This window comes from Gnatocerus cornutus, chromosome 1 (assembly GCF_029298725.1).
Source record: "Gnatocerus cornutus isolate USDA-ARS CGAHR chromosome 1, icGnaCorn1.1, whole genome shotgun sequence".
NCBI lineage: Eukaryota > Metazoa > Arthropoda > Insecta > Coleoptera > Tenebrionidae > Gnatocerus > Gnatocerus cornutus.
Window position 1 is genome coordinate 13,547,851 of NC_142233.1, and position 17,484 is coordinate 13,565,334.

The 17,484-nt window shown below is 33.2% G+C and overlaps 3 protein-coding genes across 4 annotated transcripts; 2 read left to right on the forward strand and 1 right to left on the reverse strand.

Moving 5' to 3' along the window:
* The first annotated feature begins 121 nt into the window (after window positions 1-121).
* LOC148180414 (uncharacterized) lies at window positions 122-2,039 on the forward strand. Of its 2 annotated transcripts, XM_088036735.1 has the most exons (4): window positions 122-193; window positions 372-636; window positions 694-1,345; window positions 1,396-2,039. In XM_088036735.1, exons 3-4 carry the CDS (start codon window positions 1,057-1,059, stop codon window positions 1,770-1,772), a joined length of 666 nt encoding a protein of 221 aa, XP_087892861.1. In that variant the 5' UTR covers window positions 122-193; window positions 372-636; window positions 694-1,056; the 3' UTR covers window positions 1,773-2,039. The 2 variants fall into 2 exon arrangements, with proteins under 2 accessions (XP_087892861.1, XP_087892853.1); XM_088036727.1 differs by lacking the exon at window positions 122-193 and having other exon boundaries at window positions 216-636.
* Window positions 1,997-5,349, reverse strand: LOC148180415 (uncharacterized). Its single transcript, XM_088036713.1, has 3 exons — window positions 5,276-5,349; window positions 2,202-3,012; window positions 1,997-2,143 (listed from the first exon to the last, which is right to left on the reverse strand). The coding sequence occupies exons 1-3, from the start codon at window positions 5,300-5,302 to the stop codon at window positions 2,043-2,045; spliced, it is 939 nt and encodes a 312-aa protein (XP_087892839.1). The 5' UTR covers window positions 5,303-5,349; the 3' UTR covers window positions 1,997-2,042.
* Window positions 5,350-7,510: 2,161 nt separating this feature from the next.
* Window positions 7,511-17,198, forward strand: mRRF2 (mitochondrial ribosome recycling factor 2). The gene is made up of 9 exons (XM_088049449.1): window positions 7,511-7,714; window positions 7,762-8,028; window positions 10,326-10,514; window positions 11,049-11,302; window positions 11,356-11,703; window positions 11,751-12,039; window positions 16,107-16,546; window positions 16,760-16,906; window positions 16,960-17,198. Exons 1-9 carry the CDS (start codon window positions 7,573-7,575, stop codon window positions 17,119-17,121), a joined length of 2,238 nt encoding a protein of 745 aa, XP_087905575.1. The 5' UTR covers window positions 7,511-7,572; the 3' UTR covers window positions 17,122-17,198.
* Window positions 17,199-17,484: the final 286 nt, after the last annotated feature.

The window sequence follows — 17,484 nt, forward strand, 5'->3', positions numbered from 1 at the left end:
TAGAAAAGTGAACTGATTTGAATTTTAATAAATCTATTTTCAAATAGAAATTTCAAATTTGGTGCAAATTTGACGCAAGCGTAGATGTGCCAATGCAATTCTCAATATCTTTTTTCAACTTCATTCTTTACACATTGCGTAAATAGGAAAAAAGTGGGGATGGTTGGTATATTGTAGAAGTATGTGGATGCAGGTATAATAAAATAGCTATTAAGACAACTAGTGTTTTATAAAGAGTTTAAAAATCGAGTTCGTAGTTCGTAGTTTATAGAACGAGATTTTTTAACTATAAAACACGAGTTGTCGTCAAGATTTTTTCTAACACTAATGCTTGTTTTATGAAAAATCTTCTTTGATTAAAAAATTCTTAGTTGTAGCAAAATGTGTCAAAGTGTGGTGGGTAAAGGGTGCGGTGGTAGGTTTCCTATAGTAACAGTAAACAAATTGCAAAAAAACAATTTGCATCGGTTAAAATGTGCGAGAGTGTTCCTCAAAAAATTAAGGAAAAAGGTAAGGAATTACGGGGCAATTTGTTACCTGCAAAATCAAAACCTGCCTACGAGAAAGTGTATCATAAATAAGAATGGCATCACGGAAGTAACGGAAGATGTCATTTTGACATTCCTGGATATGAGGGTAAGTGCGTAAATAGAAATGGAACATTTTTGAAAAACTAACACATTTACTTTTTAGTCGCAAAAGTTGTCACCAGCCTCATTGTGGCCAGAATATTCCATGCTCAAGGCTACACTAAAAGCCAAAGACAACATACAAATTGACAAGTTTGGTGCTGTTATTCCTTTCATAAAAAATTTAAATGTTGGTTATCGCAGTAAAAAGTCCAAGGTCTTGACACAAGAGGAAATTAGAACATTTTTACAACAAGCGGATGAAGGGGAATATTTGTTTGTCAAAGTAAGGAATAAATTATACTTAGACATAAATTTTATGAAATTTTTCATGTTGCACTGATCTTCGGAGTTGCTGGAGCCTGTAGAAAAGCCGAATTGGCCGCTATGGAATTCAGTGACGTACATGATTGTGGTGACACAATAAATGTCATTATTCCGGATTCTAAAACCCATAAGGAACGACGATTCACCATTGTTGGTGAAGGTTTTGGGGTTAATCCCATCGAATTATATAGACGTTATATTGTTTTGCGCTCAAGAAAATCACCTACAAGATTTTTCTTACATTACAATAAGGGAAAGTGCAGCTGCCAATGTGTGGGAATCAACACCTTTGGGGAAGAAAATCGCAACATATCTTAAACTAGAAAATCCATCGAGTTACACTGGGCATTGTTTTCGCCGCAGTTCGGCGACTCTTTTTGTTAATGCTGGTAAGTAGTCAGTTTATTATTCAAAACATATAATAAAATTTACAATGTAGGGGGAGAGATTACGTCCTTGAAGAGACATGGAGGATGGGAATCTGCAAAAGTAGCAGAATCTTATATTGAAGAGTCGCTGGGAGAAAAATTAAAGATAGCTAGACAAGTTTTTGGGAATGGAACATCTAATACTACGAGCGCCATTGGGAATGAAGTAGTCGAAGTAGAAGAATATGCTGGAAGAGAGTTTAAGAATGAAACGGCTATTACAAGAGCAACTGTGAATGAAATATCTGCAGAAGAAGCTGAAAACACATTAACGATGTTACGGGAGAAATGTGGTAGTTCTAACAACGTCGGTCAAAATTTCATTACTGTACTTTTAACTTTTATGAAAAATGTAAGCAAAAGTGAATTTTTGAATCGTATTTTATAACTCTATAAGATACGTTGCCATTGACGACGTACTTTATAAAAAAAGCGTATTTTAAGAGCAATATAAAGGGTGAGTTCTTATGCACCATAGAAACAGTATAACATATTAGTGTTAGAAAAAAAACTATTAAAAATTAATTATTTAGATTTATTTTTCATATTTTAATGCTGCAACGTGTAAAACTTACAGAAAATAGTAAACTACACGTTTTGTAAAAAGTTGGTTTCTACTTTTACCCACACAACTAGCTAAAACTGCTTCTGAATGAACTTAGCCACGTATAATATTCCTGCAGCTCTGGCTACACTCAGATCTTTGGGAACACGTTCCAGGATTGTTGGAACCATCGCAGGAGTAGCACTGACCACAATCTGAAGACAAAATCAAAGTCAAAATTTTGGTCAAAACTAGTCAAACGAAAATACTTACCATGGCGCTCGTAGTTTCCACAATACGCGTAAGGATAATTTTGTACATAATGGCACCCTGTCCTGCTCCCTCCTTCTTGAATTGATACAACCGATGAGGAACACAAATCTGAACATTCTCTGTGTTTTCGAACGACACATCTTCTATTGCCGTTTTCTTCAGTGAAGCAGTGCTTGGGATGCAAAACGTCGCAACAGTTATTATTTTCTGTTTCTATTTCTGGTTCTGGTTCTGGTATTACAATACGTCCATCACAGCTGCAATCATTCAAGCAGCTATTAAGACACTGATTGTTCGAACATCTACTTGCACATCTATTAACACAGGAGGAACAAGTTTGGATTCTACCGCCACCACATCTGCCCCCAGAACATGGTGATTGAATCACCGGAGGATCAACAATCGGACAGTTGCCGCCACTGCAGCTACTACCACATCTACCCCCAGAACATGGTTGAACCGGAGGATCAATGATTGGGCAGTTGCCGCCGCGGCAACCGCCGCCACAGCTACCACCAGGACAAGGTTGTATCGGGGGTTCTATGATTGGACAGTTGCCGCCGCTACATCCGCCGCCACATCTGCCTCCAGAGCACGGTTGGGGTTGGGGGGGTTCAATGATAGGACATCTTCCATTACTGCATCCGCCGCCTCCACCGCCGCATCTTCCTCCAGGGCATGTTCTTATGGGTTCTAAGCCGCAGTTTCCTCCATAGCAATTGGAGTAGCGTTTTTCTAGGGTTTTGCTTTGGGTTGGATGGTACTGGGAAAATAATAGTATGGCGAGAAGTGGAAGTAAAGTTGGTTGCATCTGAAAGTAGTCAGAGAATTAATATTATGGCGATGATAAATTTTGAATTTTTGGAAATATTTGTTTGTGTTTTGAATTGAGACTTGTTTATTAACTGTGCTAAATTTCAAAATTTTTGGTCAAACAAGACACATTTTGGAATTTTTTATTTTGACGATAAACCGAAAAGATCCAAAAAAAATATTTAAAGTTGTATTTTTGGTAATTTTAATACTACAGCCATCAAATTTGGAAAAATTACTAATTCAGGCCTATATACTAACTGCGCCAAGTTTCAAAATTGTAAATCCAAATTGACTAGTTTCAGAAATTTTCATTATTGAATGAACAGAAAACTGCAAATATGTATTTTGTTTTTTCAAAGCTGTAATTTTGATAACTTTAACGCCAAATTAAACAAATTTGGGGAGGTGACTTATTTGTCCTTGGTTATTAAATGTGAACAAGATAAATTTTGTCGTTTTTTTATTTTGCAAATGAACAAAAAAAATCCAAAAAATCTTATTAATGGTTGTAATTCTGGAAATTTTAAAGCTACTAGAATCAAATTTGCGAAAGTTACTAATTCAAACTTAGTTACTGACTGTGCCAAATTTCAAGATTGTAGATCAGCAGCAACTGATTTTAGAATTTTTGTTTTTTGGAAGAACTGAAAACTGCCGAAGTTTTGTATTAGGGCCTGTAACTTTTGTAGTTTTAATGTTAAAGCATCCAAATTTGTTGAAAAAACTAACTAAGACCGTGTTGTTAAATGTGCCAAATTTTAAAATTTTAGACCAGATGCGACTGATTTTAGAAATTTTAGTTTTTTTGGCTAAACTCAAAACTGCAATTTTTGTTATTAAGGGCTGTAAATCTGCAATTTTAATGCCAGATCAACTATCTTTAACGAGGTTGCTAATTTGAAGTTGCTTCTTAAATGTCTTAAATTGCAAACGTGTCAGACAAACAAAATAAATTTTGGATTTTTTTATTCTAAAATTAAACCAAAAATTTTCAAAAATTTGTACGAAAGCTTGTAACTTTAGTAATTTTAACGTCACAGCAATCAAATTGGAGAAGTTTACTGATTTAAACTGAGTTACTAACAGTGCCAAGTGTCAAAATTATAAGCGACTGGTTTTAGAAATGTTTACTTTTTGATGAACTGAGAACTCTTATTGAAGGCTGCAACTGCAACAATTATAACGCCAAAGCAACCAAATTTGGAAAAGTTAGTTATTTTATTTTTGTTTTAAACTGTGTAAAATTGTTGGTCAATCAGAACAAATTAAAGAAAAACTATTCTCAAAATAAACCAAATATTTTGAAAAAAAAAAACCATTTTAATGCTTCTAACTTCTAACCACAAAACTATTTTATTATAAGCCGTCACTTCGGTAATTTTATCGCTAAAGCAGCCAAAGTTGAGGAGGTTATTAACTTGAAGTTGTTTTTTAAATTGTCTTACATTGCAAAATTGTTAGTCAAAGAAGACAAATTTTGGAATTTTTTATTCCAATGAGAAACCAAAAATTTATAAAAAAAAATATCTTAAATATTGTAACTTTGTTAATTTTAACGCCACATTAATTAAATTTTAGGACATTGCTAATTTGGACTAAATAGTTACTGAATGTCCAAAATTTCGAAGTTATAAAAATAAATTGATTGTTTTTAGAATCTTTTATTTTTTTGTAAATGAGTTTTTGTAATTGAGATTTTAGCGCTGCAACTTCGATAATTTTGTCCACAAAGCATGCAAATTTGGCGAGGTTATTAATTTTGCTTTGCAAAAAAAAAATTGCGAAATCTAAGAAAAAAATGTATCAAGGGTTGTAAGTGGGGTAATTTAAATGCCAAAGCTCTGCTATTAGCAATCACACAAGAAATAACTCCTCTTTAATATACTTATTTAATTAGATATACATAGACGATAAAATTGGCATTACATAATAACAACAGATAAAAACGGAATAACAGAAAGGTTATCACAAAATAACTCATCAAAGGCGATTTTCATTCATTCAGTAGTTGAAAAAAATTACATGTTCACTTTTAATTTTACAAAAACTGCAAATTTGCCTACTTACATATGTTAATTTTTTAAAATAGTATGAGTAGTTATTATTTATAAAACTTTTAATTATTTTTTTTACAAAGACGATTTTGAACATGACTGAATCAGCTAACAAAAAACTAATTTTATGAGGGTTAAACCCGTCTCAAAATTGCAATTGCGCAATAATTATACATCAATATTGATATTAATACTCGTACTTACAATTGCTAATTTGGAAGTGATACCCATTTCAAACACTCTAATCAAACTACTGTCTAAAATTTATTTTTACAAACTTATACATAAATTTATCATTGTGATAATAAAAATATGTACATGAGTTTGTTGGTAATCTTATTAAAACAGTCCTTATTTTGGCAATGAATCTATTTTAATAAACTCTCATTCATAGAAGAAGTTTAAGTTAAAGTAAGTAAGTGCTTGATTTTCAGTTTCAAGGACGAAAATTATTTCTATTGACTACAATTATTGTAAATAGTGTCGAAATATAAAAATAGGAAGTGAATGTTAATGACGGCCTCGTTTGTGTTAGAAGATAATAAATCGAGGACTGTGAAACCTAAATCGCACATTATATTTTTAATACTTTAAATTCATTATCTCGTGTTCTAATTTGGGTCGATAACATTTATGGTTTAATTAACTAAAATCGGTACAATTTTTGAGAAAACTTTAAGATTTTAATTAAACAAGATTATAACAAATTTTGGCGGAAAAACTAATTTTCACCCGGCGCATCCACCATTTATATTTTACCTTTTATTTTTTTCATCTAAATGTATAACACGAATATTAACAATTAATTATGATCAATGAAGTTCTAAGATGCTGTTGAAGTAAAAAAATTAATAAACTCAAATTTAAATTTGATCCAATTTTGCCTTGTTTTTTGGATTACCAACAACAAAAAGCACGCCTATCCCATACTAAGCTCCGCCCACTACAGATGGAATAACTCGAAAACACAAATTGCGACAAAGTTGTTTCCCTCACTACTCCTGTTTACCTCCCACTTTAAGCATAATCGCCACCTACGCCACGCCTTCTTGTTAAAAATGATTTTGTTCATTATAAAGTATTTTATTTTATAGTTTTTGAACAAATTTTGGTTAAAAAACTGGCTGTTTAGTGAACTCTCCCTCTTTTGCCTAGATAGTACGACATATCAACTGTGTAATTTTATTTATTTTGGTACTTGATGATATAATTTCTAATTAACTTTTTTATACAGGTGTTTTTGAAATGCGTGGTCAAAACAGTTTTGCGCTATTCTAAACGGAGTATGAAGTATAAAAAAGACATTTTTTAATGAAACACTCACAAGGGAAAATAAAGTCACGATTTTTTAGTCGTTTTTAGACAATAAAGTAGGCAATTTTGTTATGAGTAATGAAAAGCACCCGTTGTCAAGGAAACACTTTTTCTACCTAGGCATTAGTATTTATTACTTGGCCGAATAGTTGCTACTTGCTACTACAATTTAATTGCTCGACAAAAAGTACCACTTTTCTGCCGTGTAACAAAATTTACTATTCATGGCTTTTGTAGATTTTAAAACACGGCAATAAAAATGACTTTTTATACTTGTATTTTATAAAACCTATTTATAGGCTTTTATGCAATATTATTGTAAAAGTTTGTAGAACAAAAGAGCTGAAATATCTGGAAAAAATTGTAGGATTTGAAATTTACAAAGAATTTAAAAAAATGGAGGAATCCGAAAAATATCAAAATTCCGAAATTAAAAGAAAAAAATAGAAAATAAGTTAGAAAATAAGAATTTTAAGCAGCCACGGAGTTCAAAGAAAATTTGAACAAAATCTAAAAATTTAAAGCAAATTAAATACATTAAAAACTTTGAGAAATGAAGAATACGGATGAAAAATTCTGAAATTCAAACATAAAAATGCTCTTTCATAAATTTCGCATAGTAAAAATTAATAAACAATTTTTTTCTTAGCCTTAAAATGTCATAAAAAGCGACCTTCTTTGTGAGACGTGTCCTCATGTGACATTACCTCTAAAAATAACTGAAAACAGATATTTAAAAATAAATTTAATAAATTGAATGAAAAGATGAATTTTAAAGTTCATCTTCAATTGACGATAACAGCAAAGTTCAAGGATTATAATGTTGAAACTGCGTTTATCTTATCATTTTTCACATGTTAAATAAAAATAACACTGGGAATACCTAAAATCTTAAGAAATAGGTACCATTTTGGAACAAACTATTATTATTTTTCGATATTTTTGTAAAATTTGGTAATTATTATAAACCATCTTGTAAATACACAACCTGTTGTAATGTTTTTTTATACACTTTTTATCGTTAGAAAACTGATTTGATGATGACACACTTTGTAAATTTTTTTATTGGCGCCATAATTCAAATCTGTTTAGTAACTTTCCATCCGTCACCAAAGTGTTGTTTACCCAAACGTCAAAAATGACAAGTTAGGTTAGGTTTAAGATGTTCGAGCTTGACTTCAACAAAAATGCTTTCTTTTTTGAGTTCCAAAACAGTATTCAAACCTCGTTTAGTCAAATTACTAAGACACAGCAGCACCAAAAAGAAATTCGAAGATGTCGACGTACAAAAAATCCGAAACATTGGTATTTTAGCCCACATCGATGCAGGTTCGTTTTTATTTTATTTAAATTATAACTCTGATGGTACTTTATAGGGAAAACCACGACCACGGAACGAATGTTGTACTATTCAGGCGTGATAAACCAAATGGGAGAAGTCCATCATGGTAACACTGTAACAGATTTCATGGACCAAGAGCGAGAACGCGGAATTACCATAACTTCAGCCGCGGTTACGTTTTATTGGAAGAAAAATCAGTTTAATTTGATAGACACTCCGGGCCATATTGATTTTACCATGGAAGTTGAGCAGACGCTGAATGTTTTAGATGGGGCTGTGGTGGTCCTGGATGGGTCTGCAGGTGAGGAAATGGTATTTTAACAATTTGGGGTTGCAGCTATCTCTGCATTCGTCTTTAACTATTTCCGTCAACTGTTTATTAATGCACGATTTTGGTCATTAATGCACGATTTTTAGTCATTAATTAACGATTTGTCATGTACTTACCACAGCTGACTATTGGTAGATTTCAATCGGAAAAACGCGACTTGTGTGGGAATCAAACCCAAGACTTCAAATTTTGGAGGCAAGATTCTGCCCTCTGATCCATTCGCCCATATCAAATTTTCATTCATTTAATCGTCTATTAAATGTCAGGAAATTAATTCTCCATTTTCCTTCATTTTTTCAAAATTTGTTCGACGGAATTTTTTGTAACTAACTCGTTTGTTAATGGGAGATGAATAATCTTGTTTCATTAACTAAATATTGTCTAATTTGCAATTTCCGCATTTCTTTTGAGTGCGTTAAGAGATCGTTTTCGCATACCATGCGTTAATAGCTTCGTTATCACAGGAACGGCGGAAAATCTTGTAAAAAAAAGTTAGATTTAAAAGACAAATTCGCAAAAACAGCATAAAAAACTCGTACTGGAAACTTAAAAGCACTTGTGCTGCAAACCTGGACTGTTGTTTTAATATACTCTTTATAAAACTGTTTTTTTAATATTCTATATTTTAATTTGCTGTTGTAACAACGCTTTGGGTGCATTAATAGATTATTACCATACCACAGCAACGTAGGAAAATTTTGTAAATAAACTACAAAAATCGAAATTAGAAAAAATAGCATACAAAACACGTTTTATAAAACTTAAAAGCACTCGTGTTTAAATACGCGTTTTATAAAACTCGGTTTTTAATATCCTATTTTTTAATTTGCTGTTGTAACAGAGCTATTTTAGCATGCATTAATAGTTTTGTTACTACAGCAACGTCGGAAAATGTAAAAATGCAAATTAGAAAAAATAGCATACAAAACTCGTTTTATAAAACTTAAAAGCACTTGTGTTTTTATACGCGTTTTGTAAAACTCGTTTTTTAATATATTTTCTAATTTGCTGTTGTTATTTTCGTTATTTTCGCATTCGTTTTGGGTACGTTAATAAACTATTTCTACGTGGGATACGTTAATTGCTTCATTACCATAGCAACGTAGTAAAATTTTGTAAATAAAAATACGAATATGGAAATTAGGAAAAATAGCATACAAAACTCGTTTAATAAACCTTAAAAGCACTTATGTTTTAATACGCGTTTTATAAAACTCGTTTTTTAATATACTACTCCCTAATTTGCTGTTGTAACAGAGCTATTTCCGCATTCGTTTTGAATGCGTTAATAGCTTCGTTACCACAGCAACGTTGGAAAATCTTGGAAAAAAGAGGTATGGAAATGCAGCATTCAAAAGACGTTTTATAAAACTTAAAAGCACTCGTGTTTTAATGGGTGTGTTATAAAACTCGTTTTAACATACTATTTCCTAATTTGCTGTTGTAACAGAGCTATTTTAGCATTCGTTCTGAATGCATTAATTGCTTCGTTACCACAGCAACGTCGGAAAATGTTGTAAGAAAAGGTATGAAAATGCAAATTAAGAAAAATAGCATACAAAACTCGTTTTATAAAACTTAAAATCACTCGTGTTTTATAAAATTCGTTTTTTAATTTTCTACTTTCTAATTTGCTGTTGTACTAGACCTATTTCCGCATTGGTTGTGAATGCGTTAATAGACCATTTCCACCTCGCATGCGTTAATAACTTTGTTACTATAGCAACGTAGGAAAATTTTGTAAAAAAAATGGAATTTACGAAAAATTGCATACAAATCTCGTTTTATAAAACTTAAAAGCACTCCTGTGTAACAGAGGTATTTCCGCATTCGTTTTGAATGCGTTAATAGACTATAATTTCTACATCGGATGCGTCAATAGCTGTGTTACCATAGCAATGTAAAAAACAATGTAAGAAAAAGTATGAAAATGCAGATTAGGAAAAAAACACACAAAACTCGTTTTATAAAACTAAAAAACACTTGTGCTGGAAACCTGAACTGGTGCTTTAACAATTTGCTGTTGTAATAGCGCTACTTACGCATTCGTTTTGAATGCGTTAATAGACCATTTCTACCTCGGAAACGTTAATAGCTTCGTTACCATAGCATGAAGCGTAAAAAACGGTATGAAAATGCAAATTAGAAAAAATAGTATGTAAAACTCGTTTTATAAAACTTAAAAACACTAGTGTTTTAATACGAGTTTTCCACAACTCGTTTTTAAATATACCATTTCAACAGTTTGTGGTAATTTTTCTTTGTAGGTGTGGAGGCACAAACAATGACAGTGTGGAAACAAGCCGACAGGTACAAAATTCCCAGACTCGTCTTTGTGAACAAGATGGACAGAAGCGACTCAAATTTGCAGTTGTGTTGCAAATCAATTGAAGAAAAATTGGAAGTTTTGACGCTCCCTCTGCAGTTGCCGGTGGTGGAAAACGGACATTTGACAGGTCTGCAGTTGTCAAGTGTTAACCAGTGTTACCAAATCAAAATTCTCTAAATTCTAACCTAAAAATTTTTTAAAAAATGTTTAGACCTCATGAGTTCTAAACATTCTAGAAATTACAAACAAAGAAAAGGTTTTTTAAGCCATAGTGTAGTGTAAATAACCTCACTTTTCCTGCATGGTATTAGTAAATTTAAAATGCGGCTCTGTGATTGGTCGTTTAGTAAAGCAATTAGTAAAAATATTGACAGTTGCTTGTGGAGCCATCTATTAAACAAAATTGAAACGTATCCAGTACAGGTATCTAACTTATCTCTTTCAAATCGTGTTGATTTTTAAAATTGCTCCTTTCTAAATCGATAAATTATCTGCAGGAAAATTGACTTATAGATGAAAGTAGTGGTTTCAGTAAAACCAAAAATTATGGAAGCAAATTCAAATATTCCCAGTTTCTTAAATCTGATGTAATCTAGTGTTTTTTTCGCCACACTAAAAGTTCGAGGCGGGAAATTTAAACTCTACTTTTTATTTTGTGTAGGGATAATCGACACGGTGACGATGGAGAAGCTCATTTACGACAAATCCGACAGTAGAAAAGTCTCCAAAACGGAAATCACCGAAAAATCGGACCCTTCCTTGTGGGACGAGGCGAAAATGGCTCAATCTCAGCTCATCGACGTCTTATCAACCTTTGATGACACTCTAGCAAACACCATAATATCTTCGGAGTCTTTCGACGCCATCACCACCGCGGATATTGTTAAAGCCCTCCGCCAAGTGACCCTGCGACAGGTATCCTACCAATTTTAACAAGAAACGTTTTAACTTCACTCAGACTTTGCAAGGAAGCAGTTCCGGTTGTGTTGGGCAGCGCCTACAAGAACATCGGCATCCAACCTTTGATGGACTCTATAATTTTGTACCTCCCATCACCATCAGAGCGCAATAAACATTTCTCCGCGTTTGAAGAGAATCTGTGCGCGCGGGCCTTCAAAGTCAAACATGACAAACAAAAGGGGAGTTTGGTCTTCTTCCGGATTTACAACGGCGAGATTAACAAGAACCAGCGGCTCTACTCCGTTCAACAAGAACAGGCGGAGCAGTGCGGGAAGTTGTACGTGGCGTACGCGGATGATTTTCAAGAAGTTGAGAGCATTCGCAATGGGAACATCGCCGTGGTGGCGGGTCTAAAAGTATTCTTTCTTTTTTGGTAGTTCGCGGTTTTAACATCTCATTGCAGCATATAATGTCGGGGGATTTAGTGACGAATTCGCAGTCTGCAGCGCAGAAGGCGAAAACGAAAATGATGAAACTTCTTGATAAAAAGAACGTGGAGATGGATGAAGAGAGCATTGAGAGTCTGTTTGGGGTGGGCCCCCAAGTCCCGGAGCCTGTTTTCTTCTGTTCGGTGGAGCCCCCAAGTTTGGCGTATGTGAACGCTTTGGATCAGGCTTTGAATGAACTGCAGAGGGAAGATCCGAGTTTGAGGGTGGTGCACGATGCGGAGACGGGGCAAACTGTCTTATCAGGTATTTAATTTATTACCTTATCTTCTTTTCCTTTTTCTTCATTTTCTTCTCTTTCACTGTCTCCATTTTCTTCTCCTTTTTATAACTTATTTCCAAATCTTTTTTGTCTCTTGGTTGAGATTTATTAATTCTTCTTTTACTTTCTTTTTTCTTGTTAAAATAGGAAAAAAAAGACAAGTGAAGAACAAGAAGAAGGTGGAAATGACAAAAGTGCTAGAAAATATACAAAAAATTCAACAAAAATAATATATTTTGAAACAAGTTGCAGAACAGCGCATACTATTTTCTTTATTTCTAATTTATCTTGAAAAATAAAGCCACTCAAGTTGGTACATAACCTTCATTCTTCAACGATTTGTAGTGACTTTTCATTATGTCACCAATCGTGCTGGAATGAACCATTTTTGCACGATTTTTAGTGATTTCTTATTACAGCACGATTTTTGGTGTCAGAATTAAAATTACTCAAAATCGTTTAAGAATTAATTTTTTTGTATAATTTTTAAACACAGAATAATGTCATTTTAATGCTGTAATACAGAAATAGTTATTTACAGTCGCGTGTGGTAACTTACATTTTACAGCGCGAAATCAGTTTGAAGCACGACGGCGTAGCCGGAGTGCTTTAATGATTGATTGAGCGCTGTAATGGTTAACGCACAAGAGTTGTATTAAACTTTTTGGCCGAAAAATTTTAATTTAAATGATTGGGTTTTTCAAAATTCATGAGAACTGTCACATCTGACATTTGTAAATTTCATCATCTGTCAATTCTGTCAATTTTGCAGTTGGTGCACAAAAAGTACACAAGATGGCGCTGTATAAAAAACGTTTTAATATTACTTTAAAAATAGAAATATTGTCTTAATTGAGATAAGAATTTAGGTAGATTCCACTTTGGTGATTAATCTTCATTATGGTAAAGTGATTTTAATTTATAAACGCATCTGAAGAGCAGACGATTTGGGGAATTTTTACCGCACGGCTTGTGTAAACGTCCAGGGCGCTTGTAAATCTAGTGTTTCCGAAGATGTCAATTGAATGTTAATTTGACGTTTACAATTCATGAGGCCAAAAAGAATATTTTCTATAACAATCAAAAACGAAAAATAATTGAAAACCGGTAGAAAATACAGTGCATCAATTGTTTTTTTTTTAGTTGGCTTTTACTATGTGAACGTTATGTCTTCGTATCTGTCATTTCCTAACATCTGTCAATTATTTGACGTTAAAGCGTCAAGTTTAGACACACGTTTATGGTACTAGTCGAGTAGATAAAGGATTCAATTGATCACTCGGTATATAAAAAAAATCAAAAGGAAAAAACCGTAAAGCTATTTTTGGTTTATCTCCTTCTTCAAATTTCCATTTATGACAAGTTATGTCTTTTGAATGTATGTCGATTTCTTGGTCGAAAACTGTCAAATTTCCCAAATATTTAGCTTTCATACGTCAAAACTGCATCACTTTTAAATCTTTTTTTTCTTTCGAGTTTCATGCGATCCGTTAAACTTTCATTTTAGGCAGGCTGTGCCTTTTAAACGTATGTCGTCTTCTTGCTCAAAAACTGTCAAATTTCTTAAATATTTTGTTTTTGTATGTCAAAACTGCTGCGGTGGTGGAAGTTACGACTTGAAATTTTTTTCTCAATTATTTTCTATATGTATTTCGAATTTTTCTTCAAATATCAAGCAACCCAAGTTGGGACATAACCTTCATTCTTAAACCATTTTCAGTTACTTCTTATTACGGCACGATTTTTGGTGTCGGAATGAGAGTCACCAAAAATTGTTTAAGAATGAAGCTTGTTCTAGTATGAATTTTGAACATAAAATGTAGAATTATACCGTAATATAGAAAACAATATTTTTAAAAACAATCAAAAGGGAAAAAGCAAAAAAATATTAAAAAACAGTGAATTAATTTTTTTTTCTAGTTGGCTTTTTACTCTGTGAACGCCATTTTTAAACGACTTATAGTGACTTCTAATTATAGCACCATTCTTAATGTCACAATGAAAGTCACTAATACAATAATAATATTTTAAAAAACAATCAGGAAGTAAAAAACAGAAAAAACAGTAAAACTTTTTTTTTAGTTGGCTGTTGCTATGCGAACGTATGTCTTCGTATCTGTCATTCCCTAACATCTGTCAATTATTTGACGTCAAAGCGTCAAGTTCAGACACACGTTGACAAGGTACCAGCCAACTAGATAAAGGATTTAATTAATCACAACAAGAAAAGAATTCGAGTGGAAGGCCCAAAAAGTCCATTTTAGTTTATCTCTTCGCTTTTTTTACCTTCTTCCCACTTATAAACCTTTTCTTCATTTTTTTTCCGCTTTCATGTGTCGTGCGATGCATTATATTTTCATTTTAGGCAGGCCATGCATGTTGAACTTTCTGTTCGAAAACTGTCAAATTTCTCAAATATTCAGTTTTCATTCGTCAAAAATACTGCAGTGGTGCTAGTTACGACATGAAATTTCTCCTGAAAACCTTCATTTTTAAACGATTTTAGTGACTTTTTATTCTGACACCATAAATCGTGTTGCAATGAGCCATTTAAACGATTTTTAGTGGCTTTATTCCAGGACGATTTTTGGTGTTGGAATGAAAGTTCCTAAAAATAGTTTAATAATGAAGCTTGATGAACTTAGAATAAGGTCAGTTTAAGACCATAACATAGAAAATAATATTTAAAAAAAACAACAAAAGGGAAAAGAAGATATAAGAACCGAAAAAGAGTAGAAAATACAGTAACTCAATTAATTTCTTTCTAGTTAGCTGTGACTTTGTGAACGTATGTCTTCACTTCTGTTTCTCCATAAGATCTGTCAATTATTTGACGTTAAAGCGTCGAATTCAGACATACGTTGACAAAGTACGATGCAACTAGATACAAAATTTAGTAGATCACTCTGTATAATAAAAAAAAAATAAGAATAAAAACGAAAAGGAAAATTCCAAAAAGCTTTTTTTGGTTTCTCCCCTCCTTTAAATTTCTGTTCTAGACAGGTCATGCTTTTGAACGTATGTCAACTTTTGGCTCGAAAACTCAAATTTTCCAAATACTCAGCTTTCTTAAACGATTTTTAATGACTCTCATTCTCATACCAAAACCATTAAAAATCGTTGAAGAATGAAGCTTGTTCTAGTATAATTTTTGAACATAGAATCTATTGACGTAATATAGAAAAGGATATTTAAAAAAAAACAAAAGGGAAATAGAACAAAAAAAACAGGTAAAAATGCAGTGAATCAATTGATTTTTTACTAGTTTGCTGTTTCTCTGTAAACGTACGTCTTCATATCTTTTATTTCCTAACGTCAGTCAATTATTTGACGTTAAAGCGTCAAGTTCAGACACACGTTGACGAAGTACCAGATGAGTATGTAAAGGATTTAATTGATTAGTATAAAACAAAAAATAATTCGAAAAGGAAGATCCCGAAATGCAATTTTTGGTTTATCTCATCCTTTAAATTTTGAATATTATTTTCTACATTTCGACTGTTATTTCGAATTCTTCTTCTGAATTCAAGCTATCCAAGTTGGCACATGACTTTCATTTTTATTATTAATAGCGCTTTCTCATTGCCGCACCATTTTTGATGTCACAATGAAAGTCACAAAAAGTCGTTTAAGAATGAAACTTGTTTTGTAATAAAAATATCGTTTTAATGCTGTAAAATAGAAAATAATATTTTAAAAAACAATCAAGAAGTGAAAAACAGTGGATTTTTTTTTCTAGTTGGCTTTTACTATGTGAACGTATGTCTTCATAGTTGTCATCCTCTAATTCTGTCAATTGTTTTAAAATTAAAGCGTCAAGTTCAGACACGTTGGCAAGGTAGGAGCCGACTAGATAAGTAATCAATTGATCACCCTGAGAAGCTCTTCTTGTTTTGTCTCCTGGCACGTATGTCGATTTCTTGCTCAAAAACTCAAACTTCTCAAATATTCACCTGTTATTCGTAAAAACAGCCGTGGTGCTGTTAGTTACGACATGAAATTTTCTCTCAAAGCCAACCATGTATAAAAATTTAATTAACCATCTTCTTAGGCATGGGCGAGTTACACCTAGAAATAATCAAAGACCGAATTCTCAAAGAGTACAAGATTGACGCCGAGTTGGGCCCCCTTCAAATAGCCTACTGGGAAGCCCCCGTAAACAAAATAACCGACACTTTAACAGTGGACACGAAAATCGGAAACAACAAGCAGATGGTCACTGTGAAACTCTCCTTGATCCCTACAGATCACTTCGTTTCCATTAACGACGTCATGAAGCTTGACAAGAGTCCTGATTCTGCGAGCAACATTTCGGCGATCTTCCCGAAGAACCTCCTCGCGATTAAGCGTGGGATTGAAGTGGGACTCACTCATGGCCCTAAAATTGGGTCGAGGGTTGTGAATACTGAAGTTATGCTTCATACGTTTGAAGTGGGAAGAGGGACTTCGGAAAGTATGATTTCTGCGACGGTCACGCAACTTATCCAAAAGGTACTAATTTTAGTTAGGTACGTAGTCGCCGCCATAGGCGGCGCAAGTGGAGATTTTGATCTTCGGTTGAAAGTTGCGATGTTTCAATTAAATTCCCTGCACTTTTAACTGTGTTACTTGAGCGACGCCACTGCTTCAGTTAAAAACCGCATATAACACATTTGTGCGCATGCGCATTATGGAATGTCTTCTATTTAGTTGTGCTGCTTGCAGATGATCAGAGAGTCCGGAACGAATGTCTTGGAGCCGTTTATGCACGTTGAAATCGCCGTTTCGGAAGAGTATATGCCTGGTGTTATGGCCGATTTGGCCAAGAGAAGACCGGATATCCAGAATGTGACAATAAGAGGAAATATGAAGGTGCGTAGAACTGGAAAAATTAAATATTCTCGACTTATTGCGTTGTGTGAAAGGTAATTACGGTGAATGTTCCTTTGGCCGAGCTGCTGGGATACTCCACTGTTTTGAGGACTGTAACGTCTGGAACTGCAACGTTTACCATGGAATTTGCAGAGTATAGAGTGATGTCGTCCACGGAAGAAACCATTGCGATTAAAAGCGTTAGGGGCTTCTAAAAACTTTTTGTGAATGTTGTTAGATGGCTAGTCATTCGAATGTTTGTAAGTGTAAATAGAGTAAAAATGTTTGTTTATGTTCTTTTTTTATCAATACCATTGTCTTTTTTAAACGATTAAATAAAGGGGGGTTTAGGGAGCAGTGGAAATTCGTAATGGTGAAGGAAAGTGAATATATAAATAAAAATAATACAATAAAAAAACATATTAAGAAGTAAGATCGAATTGAAAAATCTAGAAATCAAAAAATGACAGAAAATTTATGAATATCTACACAGTACTATAGATACGAATCTAACAAAATGCAAGAATCAAGAAAATCTAAGAATGCTTATAAATAAAGAGGGTTAAAAAATTAATAGA

Bases quoted from the DNA above. Each gene is read 5' to 3' on its own strand.
- mRRF2 (XM_088049449.1), top strand. From the start codon at position 7,573: ATGCTTTCTTTTTTGAGTTCCAAAACAGTATTCAAACCTCGTTTAGTC. The intron at 8,029-10,325 runs GTGAGGAAATGG...TTTTCTTTGTAG, and splicing joins GGTCCTGGATGGGTCTGCAG to GTGTGGAGGCACAAACAATG. The intron at 12,040-16,106 runs GTATTTAATTTA...CCATCTTCTTAG, and splicing joins GGGGCAAACTGTCTTATCAG to GCATGGGCGAGTTACACCTA.
- LOC148180414 (XM_088036735.1), top strand. From the start codon at position 1,057: ATGTCATTATTCCGGATTCTAAAACCCATAAGGAACGACGATTCACCA. The intron at 1,346-1,395 runs GTAAGTAGTCAG...TTTACAATGTAG, and splicing joins GACTCTTTTTGTTAATGCTG to GGGGAGAGATTACGTCCTTG.
- LOC148180415 (XM_088036713.1), bottom strand. From the start codon at position 5,302: ATGGGTATCACTTCCAAATTAGCAATT. The intron at 3,013-5,275 runs GTAAGTACGAGT...GACTACTTTCAG, and splicing joins TCACTTCCAAATTAGCAATT to ATGCAACCAACTTTACTTCC. The intron at 2,144-2,201 runs GTAAGTATTTTC...TTTTGTCTTCAG, and splicing joins TGGAAACTACGAGCGCCATG to ATTGTGGTCAGTGCTACTCC.